Raw genomic sequence first — 10,069 nt, forward strand, 5'->3', positions numbered from 1 at the left:
AAATGTGAACATTCCTTGTTGGGTCTCCTTAATGCGTGTTACCTGTAGCAGTAGGCCTCTGACACCGTCAGGCCTCCACTACCTGTGTTACTATCCTTACATTTTTCTGACAATGGTTGTCTACAAAACTGATATTGTGAGGCTATTGAAGCATGGCGGAAAAAAAAAATTAAGTAAATCATATCAACTAAAGAATTAACTAGTAAGCAAAATAAAGTGAGATTTTTTTTATTGTATCTAGGCTTCATTACATATACTTACTGGTATATTATAAGGTTTTCATGTAATAAAAACTAGGACAACTTATAGATTCTATTGCACTGCAAACAAATGAGATGAGAAACACATTGGAAAGAATGTCAGTGGTACCTTTTTTGCACTATCTGCAAAATATCACTATGTTATTAAAGCTTTTTGCATTGTGGCATAATTTAATAAAGTGTGACAAACAAGCTTGAAAAAAGGAAAAAAAAAAAAAAAAAAAAAAAAATAGACTACTGGAGGATTGTCAGGTGCATTATCCAACCATTCCTGTGATCTCACATTCCTCAGATGGATTATCTTTTTTGGTCACTGTGTAACTGCATGATTCCTCATGAAAAGTAGCTTCACAGATCTGTTCATCATAAATTGGAGTGTTCGTCCTAACACACACAAAAAAAAAAAACAAAATAAGTCAAAATTTTTGTATGCATCCACATGTTGTAATTGTCAGTTCTAGATTTCTTTAAAGTGACTTTTTTGTGCAAAACTAATATAGACAAAATTTATTATCTCCTCACAGGTGCACATACCCAAACGCTGCCAGTGGGAGATTAGATCAACAATTAAAGATGTTATATGCAACAGCCCATCAATGTGCTTACAAGTAAAACTACCGTATTTTCCGCTTTGTAAGACGCACTTTATTTCCCCCAAATTTGGGGGGGAAATGTGGGTGCGTCTAACAAAGCGGATATACCGCTTACCATTACAGGCTGGGAGGAGGGGGTGTCCGCCGCCGCTACCGCCTGCCGCCGCTGTCGTCCGCCGCCACTGCCGGGGTTGTCCGCTGCTGCCCCGGTGCTGCGGGGGGCTCTGGCGACATATTGTGAAAGACCAGAGCCCCCCGGCAGTTCTTCCATGCGTTCCAGTATGACTAATTCCGGGAAAATGGCCGCCGGAATCTCGGGAGATGAGATTTCAGCGCTGAGATCTCATCTCTCGAGATTCCGGCGGCCATTTTCCCGGAGTTAGTTCCAGTATGACTGACTCCGGGAAAATGGCCGCCGGAATCTCGGGAGATGAGATTTCAGCGCTGAGATCTCATCTCTCGAGATTCCGGCGGCCATTTTCCCGGAATTAGTCATACTGGAACGCATGGAAGAACTGCCGGGGGGCTCTGGTCTTTCACAAAATGTCGCCAGAGCCCCCCGCAGCACCGGAGACAGCCCTACAGCACAGGAGCCCCCTGCAGACCCCTCATCCCAGCCTGCAGCAAAGGAGCCCCCTGCAGACCCCTCATCCCAGCCTGCAGCAAAGGACCCCCCTGCAGACCCCTCATCCCAGCCTGCAGCACAGGAGCCCCCCTGCAGCACAGGAGCCCCCTGCAGACCCCCTCATCCCAGCCTGCAGCAATGCTCCACTCCTGCCTCCGGCAACGAGCCTGGGACCCTGATCCACCACAACCACAACCCCCGGTAAGTAATAAGACGCATGGATTATAAGACGCCCCACCAATTTATTAAAAAATAGTTTTTTCCTATTTTTCTCCTCAAAATTTGGGGTGCGTCTTATAATCCGGAGCGTCTTACAAAGCGAAAAATACGGTATATAGAACTTACAGTGAACAACACCGCATGCCTTTTGGGCCGCATGAGCACTTCTCACAGTCTGCGGTCCAATCTTCCCCTACTGAGTGAAGTTTTCCTTTGTGCTCACATACTGAAAGAGAACAAGATGAGAAAGAAAATCAAAATTCAGGAAGGAGCAAGGAAAAAAAAAAAAAAAGATGCACCTTTATCACCAGAGTGTTGCGGCAACCTATAGTTAGCATCCCTTTGTATTGTCTCATTATTAACCCCTTAACGACCGCCGATATGCCTTTTAACGGCGGCCGCTAAGGGTACTTAAACCACAGCGCCGTTAGTTAACGGCGCTGTGGAAAAAGCAAATAGCGACCCCCAGAGTCCGATTTTCTCTGGGGTCTCGGCTGCCGGGGGTAGCTGAGACCCCAGAGAACATGATTCGGGGGTTTTTACCGACCCCGCATTTGCGATCGCCGGTAATTAACCGTTTACCGGCGATCGCAAAAAAATAAATAAATGCGATTTCTTTTTAATTTCTCTGTTCTCCAATGTGATCGCACATCAGAGGACAGAGAAAAGGGGTCCCCGATCGCCCCCCGACACTCACCTGTCTCCCCGGTGCTCCTCGTGACTCTCGATGGGCGCCGCCATCTTCAAAATGGCGGGCGCATGTGCAGTGCGCCCGCCACCGGGAGAATCTTTGGGGTCTCGGCTGCCGGGGTAGCCGAGACCCCAAAGAACATGATCGGGGTCGGTTTTACTGACCCCTGTTTTGCGATTGCCGGTAATTAACTGTTTACCGGCGACCGCAAAAAAAAAAAAAAAAAGTAATGTGTAATTCTTTGTCCTCTGATGTGATCGCACATCAGAGGACAGAGAAATAGGGGGATTTGGGGACTGCCATACTTACCGGTGTCCCTGGGTCCTCCTGCTGCTCCTCCTGGCCGCCGGCGTCTTCAGGGGAAAAGAAAATGGCGGGCGCATGCGCAGTGCGCCCGCCATCTGTCTCCATCTGCCTAAATTTAGTGTTAGGGTTGGTGCCAAATTTAGGGTTAGGCTTCTTTCACACTTCCGTCGGTACGGGGCCGTCGCAATGCGTCGGCCCAACATACCGACGCATGTTGTGAAAATTGTGCACAATGTGGGCAGCGGATGTAGTTTTTCAACGCATCCGCTGCCCAATCTATGTCCTGGGGAGGAGTGGGAGGAGGGGGCGGAGTTACGGCAACGCATGCGTGGTCAGAAATGGCGGACGCGACGTACAAAAAAACGTTACATTGTACGTTTTTTGTGCCGACAGTCTGCCAAAACACAACTGATCCAGTGCACGACGGGCGCGACGTGTGGCCATCCGTCGGCAATACAAGTCTATGGGCAAAAAAACGCATCCTGCGGGCACATTTGCAGGATCCATTTCTTGTCCAAAACGACGGATGCCAAACGACGCAAGTGTGAAAGTAGCCTTAGGGCTAGGGTTGGGGCAAAGGTTAGGGTTAGAGTTGGGATTAGGGTTGGTATTAGGGTTAGGGTTGTGATTAGGATTAGGGGTGTGTTGGATTTAGGGTTATGTTAGGGTTGACATTAGGGTTGTTTTGGGGTAATGGTTGTGATTATCGTTAGGGTTAGTGATTAGGATTATGGATCGGGTTGGGATTAGGGTTGGAGCTAGAATTGGGGGGGGGGGTTTCCACTGTTTAGGTACATCAGGGGGTCTCCAAACACGACAGCCAATTTTGCGCTCAAAAAGTCAAATGGTGCTCCCTCCCTTCTGAGCTCTGCCGTGCGCCCAAACAGTGGGTTACCCCCATATATGGGGCATCAGCGTACTCGGGATAAATTGGACAACAACTTTTGGGGTCCAATTTCTCCTGTTACCCTTGTGAAAATAAAAACTTGGGGCTATAATATCTTTTTTGTGGAAAAAAAATATTTTTTTATTTTCACGACTCTACATTCTAAACTTCTGTGAAGCACTTGGGCATTCAAAGTTCTCACCACACATCTAGATAAGTTCCTTAAGGGGTCTAGTTTCCAAAATGGGGTCACTTGTGGGGGGTTACTACTGTTTAGCCACATCAGGGGCTCTGCAATCGCAACATAACGCCCACATACCATTCTATCTAAGTCTGCATTCCAAAACGGCGCTCCTTCCCTTCCGAGCTCTGCCGTGCACCCAAACAGTGGTTTACCCCCACATATGGCACATCAGCGTACTCAGGATAAATTGGACAACAACTATTGCAGTCCAATTTCTCCTGTTACCCTTGTGAAAATAAAAACTTGGGAGCTACAATATCTTTTTTGTAGAAAAAATGCGTTTTTATTTTCACGGCTCTACGTTTATAAACTTCTGTGAAGCACTTAGGGGTTCAAAGTGCTCACCACACATCTAGATAAGTTCCTTAAGGGGTCTAGTTTCCAAAATGGTGTCACTTGTGGGGAGTTTCCACTGTTTAGGCACATCAGGGGCTCTCTAAACGTGACATGGCGTCCGATCTCAATTCCAGCCTATTCTGCATTGAAGAAGTCAAACGGCGCTCCTTCACTTCCAAGTTCTGCGGTGCGCCCAAAAGGTGGTTTACCCCCACATATGGGGTATTGGCGTATTCAGGAGAAATTGCATAACAAAATTTATGGTAACATTTCTGTTTTCACACATGTGAAAATAAAGAAAAATGGTTCTGAATTAAGATGTTTGCAAAAGAAAGTTAAATGTTCATTTTTTCCTTCCACATTGTTTCAGTTCCTGTGAAGCACGTAAAGGGTTAATAAACTTCTTGAATGTGGTTTTGAGAACCTTGAGGGGTGTAGTTTTTAGAATGGTGTCACACTTCATTATTTTCTATCATATAGACCCCTCAAAATGACTTCAAATGTGGTCCCAAAAAAAAAAAAAAAAAAGTTGTAAAAATGAGAAATTGCTGGTCAACTTTTAGCCCTTATAACTCCCTAACAAAAAAAAAAAAAATTGTTTCCAAAATTGTGCTGATGTAAAGTAGACATGTGGGAAATGTTATTTATTAACTATTTTTCGTGACATCTCTCTGATTTAAGGGCATAAAAATACAAAGTTTGAAAATTTTAAAAATTTTCGCCATATTTCCGTTTTTTTTCATAAATAATATCGAAGAAATGTTACCACTAACATGAAGTACAATATGTCACGAAAAAACAATCTCAGAATCAGCGGGATCCGTTGAAACGTTCCAGAGTTATAACCTCATAAAGTGACAGTGGTCAGAATTGTAAAAATTGGCTCGGTCATTAAGTACCAAATTGGCTCTGTCACTAAGGGGTTAATGATTATGATGAGTTTTAGGCAAAAGCACCCGGGCAGCATGATGGTATGGCGACAATCGACTGACATGGCTTTGACTTAAGGCATGTGGACATTGGAAAGTTAGTTCTAGTTCATCAGGGAACCGGTCACCAGGAATAACACCGTTAATCTGCAAGTTAACAGAGTTATGATGCTGTTTGGCTCCTGCACGCAGTGGGGAGAAAACAATCTTTATTCTCCTAGTCAGCATTTGGCATTCAGTCATGGGGTCAGCAGTGGTTCAGTCACCGCTCTGAGTATACAGAGCAGCCGCTGGAACTGCGCCCCCAGATGTGACAGACAGATGACGCTAATGCAGAGCCAGTTTCAGTCATGGCCAGGGGCGCAGTTACAGCGGCCGCACTGTATACTCAAAAATGAAGAGCAAAGTCAACCAATAAATTCCCAGTGTGTCAGAAATAGTGAGACAACATATATTTTCTTTTTTAAGTTAGGTGATAAGTCAAGGATATCAAAACAAGATAGATAACACCAGGGGCGCACACCCAGAATGCTGTAATTGGCAGATCTAATGTATGTCTGCAGGATGCCATTTTTTTTTTCCAGCTGCCCCTTACCAGCCGGGGAATGCCAGCCCCCAGCTGTCCTTTACATGGCTGGCTAACAAAAAAAAAAAGCCGGGTGGATGGGGGTGGTGGCTTGGGAATACCATCCTCTCCATGCTCTATTCTTGAGAACCAACCTTGCTGATGCCAACAGGTTGAAGGTTGCAGCCCGCAGTTTTGCCTGGTTGGTCATCAAAAAATGCAGGGGAATCCAACAGCTTTTTCTTCTAGGAAAATAGAAAAAAAAAAAAAAAAAAAGTTGTCCGGCTCAACAGGACTGGATTTTCCTTTTTTTTTTTTTTTTTTTTTTTTCTTTCAAAAGAAACTAGGGCAGTTGAAACACGTCAACCGGGTCATGTCGACCATGTAAATTCTCTCTTTTGTATGCACTATAATTTCTTTTGAAAAATAAAAAAGGAAAAACCAGTCCTGTTGAGACAAACTACAATTTTTTTTTTTTACTATTTTCCTTGATATGAGGCCAGGGCAACACCGATGTCTGAGCCCCAGGTGGATGAGCATAGGGCTACTGGGTGAGCTGGAATCAAGTTTCTATAGCTTTTTCTCCTACTTTATAGTGGGGGGGGGGGGGACCACTGCTTCCCAGGGGTCAGTACATGTCACACGGCTGTGCCGCTGTTTAAAAAACAAAACCACACAGACATGGCAGGGTTTTGCCCACAGACACATTCAGTAGATACACTCTGACATGTGCAAGTTTCTCTGGTACGGGTGAAAACTGTCACCACACATACCAGACACACTGACCTCTAGACCACCTAGGATCAGTGGGGTCCCAGATGTATCACATCCCACTTGCTCCCAATAAATACGTGAACTTAATTTTGAACGAGTATATAGGAGATAATAATTCACCTGTGGCTTTTTCTTGCCGATTAAATTTCGGTTTAGCGGAGTAGCAGGCAGCACTAGACAGTGCAACAGAGACTGCGAGCACAACACCGAGAGCCAAGAGAACTTTCTGCAACAGAGAGAATCAGGGACAATACAGAACAATTAGATATTCACCTTTATTTACATAGTTTCTAAAATGCAGGCAGGGTGGACATTACACAAATATATTTATCTGCCTATCTAACATACAGTAGAAGATTCCATCACGGAGGTGGAGTTTATACTATGCACAAATCTTTTTGTGCTCATGTAGCAGCCTTAAATCCTAGTCCAATTAGTAACCAAATCTAAAAGCATGCAAGGTTTCTGGTTATACAGGATGGTTTGCTTTAACGATGTCACAAAACATCAAAAACATTGCAGTTTACGCTCCTTTTTAACAAATTGGGAGTCGCCACCCAAAGTAATTACAGGCTGTTCTGCAATCAGCAAGAAGGTTGAGTTTACAAGAAAAGTCAGGCTGGAACAGACTGACAATACAGATTTCCGTCAGTGAGCATGACAAGATTTTTTAGCACGGTTTGGTCTTATTTTTTTTTTTGTATTGTGTGGAGAAAAAAAAAAAAAAAAATTTATATGTGAAGACATTTATAGGCTATACATAATTCTCTCAATAGAGGTAGTTGGATTAAGAACTGATAAATTGTCCTATCCAGCAAGCAGAATCCCCTTAGAAGTGTATACACTGCTTACATGAGAGCCACCCCAACTGGACCTGTCCAAAAAAAAAAAAAAAAAAAAACCACACACCTTTATGTTGGAGCTGGGGAGGGCTTTAAAGCAACAAAAAAAAAAAAAAAAAAAAAAAAAAAATTGTACTTTATGACAAATACAACTGTAGAAATAACCCTTTAATGTATTTTAAAGATGTCAAAGAAAAGTATTGAGACATATCAAAGTCATTGCAAAACCTAAGACAATGGATTAAACAATACAACAGAGGACCCTAATTTAACCTGGATCAAGTCAATAGTCATGTTTATACACTTGATGCAGGAAATTCATCTTGCGCAAACCCAAAACATTAGAATGTCCTAAGAATTGCAGTAGGTGAAATGATAAGTGGCCACCAAGAGTTACACATGAACTCCTGGTGTAACTACTGTAAATTATAGAATCTCAAGGTAAGACTTGAGCTACAGTTGTACCAAGGGCTCAGACACAAGACAATATTATAGATGGGTTTTACAAAGGTGCCCATAGACACCAACCCAAACTATTCCTCAGTTTGCACAAAACCTGCAAAAGTGGTTATTCCATTACAAGAAGTTTTCAAATCAAATATTGTTTTGAGTCTACCACCCCACCAACTCTTCTTTTCAAAGCATAACCATGTAATATTAATCAAAGCTAAAGGCCTTACCATTGTCACTGTGGCTGAACAACTGCTGGAGGTGCAAATCCCAGTGTTCAGCAGACTCTATTTATACCATGTGAGTGATGGTAATTAATGACCTGACACATTATCTATTTGCAAAGGAGATTAGGAATGTTTTCAACATGTCATTCCCATAAGGTATTTCTATAGCAGGTGTGTGTGCTGTGGGTGTGTAAGTGTAGGTAATACTATATGTGTGTCTGGGAAGTAATTTTAATGTTAGAGATGGTTGAAGTTGCAAAATGGTAAATAAGAACACATTTCCTTTCTGAAACGTGTGTTTCAACCAGCAAAAGGGTTTAATTCAGATTGTAAATGTAGTTTCTTGCCAGAAAACATGAGCAATGTTTTTTCTTCACACACTAATTCGTAATCCACTAATGTCTCTAAATATTTGAAGGAACATCCATTTCATCCTCTTAATCCATGGAAGGTGAAAGCCAATTTTGTCAAAGATGCTGTAAATAATTGGTCATTGTGTTACACATGACACATTTGGATGATCACTTTCATTTATTAATCTCAATGATGAAAAATGTTTTGTAAAAGCGCATTTGCCAAGTCTGAATAAAGGCTACTTAGGGTTTATTCTCAAGGTATAGCTGCAATACTTTTGGGTGCCATCTGTGCCAATTTTGTGTATTTTTTCTTATTGTATGTGAAAAAATATATATTTTTTTAATTTTTCATTGTGTCTGTGAGTTTCCCAACTTTATGGGTAAATCAGGTGTGCCTATATGTATAGCTCTGTATATATGTATGTGTGGCAACCCAGGAGTTTGGTTACCACAGTGGTGCTGCCTTCCTCTCGGGGAGGGTAATGCCATGCCTGGAGACAGGAGGGATCCCTTTGGCAGGTAACCTTACATGCAACACATTCTGACTTCAGGCCAGAAGGGGGAGCTCTAAACCCAGTTCAAAGGGAATTTCCATTTAAACATCCTAGTCTGGAGGAGGAGTCAGTTAGTCTGGTGCAGACAAGCGGATAGTTGACAGTTGATAGCAGACAGTGAAGGAGCACAGAAGGACTTAGATGCTAGAGAAGGGCTGCGACTGGGCCTCTCTAAGCTGAGCGCAGAAACTGGGCACCGGGAGCCTGAGGTCGTGAGGGACTACAGGTCCCAAGGCAGAACTGGAGGGCAGGAAAGTAAAAAGGATTTGCCCACATAATACCGGAGGTACAGCAGCAATCAGAGTCTGGAGTCACCATAGACAGAGACCCCAAACAGACGGCTTAAGTTGCCTATCGGAAGAAAGAGGACCTTGTTAGACAACTACAGGCAGCAAGGGACTACACACCAAAGAGCATAGTGGAAGGCTCCAAAACTGACCTGTCAAGGGGATTTACACTTGTCTTCAGGCTGCCTGGACTCCATCCATACCTGTTGCCGGTACCCTGTACTGAGGCTGCTTAACACCAGTAAACCAGATAAAAACTGCAGCCCTGTGTCCTCCATTTATTTGATGGCATTCACCATCCCTGCCAAATACACCGGGCGCCCTGGGGACACCGCTTCACCTGTGGGAAGCGGCACCATCTTTGCTGCAGCACCATCGACCCAAGAGGACCCCTTTAAGCAGGTGGCGTCACAAACTTTCATTATTTCTACAACCCCTTTAAAAACTGAATGTTTTACTTGTGCGCCACAGACCGGGTCGCTGCCACCGTGAGCACCCCTTTAATTGCGACCGGACCCGGTACCGAGCTCCCCACGGCCCTGGCGGACGACTCAACTTGGTGTCACGGACAGGATGGACTGACCGTTTGAAGTGGGTCTTGTGCGCCTAATAGACTGTACTTAAAATAAAAACTTTATTACATTGTGTGTCAGAGACTTTAATGAGCTTTTAAAACATCGCTATCAAAACATCGCCATAACTGCGTCACACAGTGCGTGCAGTTTATTTTAAAAAATAGACGCCAAAAGCGGCCACCAGAAAGAGCGCTGTGAGGAGTGCAGGAAAAGAGGATGTGCCATTGTAGTCATAGCCTGAACAGAGAGTGTGAGGAGGAAGCAGACGCTGTGTTGACAGGAAAGTCACAAGTGAAGATGCTGGAAGCCCCAGAAGAAGGACCGGGAGAAGCACCGCACCGTGCACAGAA

At 43.8% G+C, this 10,069-nt stretch overlaps 1 protein-coding gene across 1 annotated transcript; it reads right to left on the reverse strand.

Annotated features, from left to right (window-relative positions):
* Positions 1-212: 212 nt before the first annotated feature.
* On the reverse strand, positions 213-8,072 carry LOC138665667 (beta-microseminoprotein-like). The gene is made up of 4 exons (XM_069753345.1): positions 7,951-8,072; positions 6,549-6,654; positions 1,824-1,923; positions 213-644 (listed from the first exon to the last, which is right to left on the reverse strand). Exons 1-4 carry the CDS (start codon positions 7,951-7,953, stop codon positions 518-520), a joined length of 336 nt encoding a protein of 111 aa, XP_069609446.1. The 5' UTR covers positions 7,954-8,072; the 3' UTR covers positions 213-517.
* Between the last annotated feature and the right edge of the window lie 1,997 nt (positions 8,073-10,069).

The sequence above is a fragment of the Ranitomeya imitator genome, chromosome 2, assembly GCF_032444005.1.
Source record: "Ranitomeya imitator isolate aRanImi1 chromosome 2, aRanImi1.pri, whole genome shotgun sequence".
NCBI lineage: Eukaryota > Metazoa > Chordata > Amphibia > Anura > Dendrobatidae > Ranitomeya > Ranitomeya imitator.

Bases quoted from the DNA above. Each gene is read 5' to 3' on its own strand.
- LOC138665667 (XM_069753345.1), bottom strand. The intron at 1,924-6,548 runs GTGAATTATTAT...GTTCTCTTTCAG, and splicing joins TCGGCAAGAAAAAGCCACAG to TATGTGAGCACAAAGGAAAA. The intron at 645-1,823 runs GTAAGTTCTATA...TGTGTGTGTTAG, and splicing joins GGCATGCGGTGTTGTTCACT to GACGAACACTCCAATTTATG.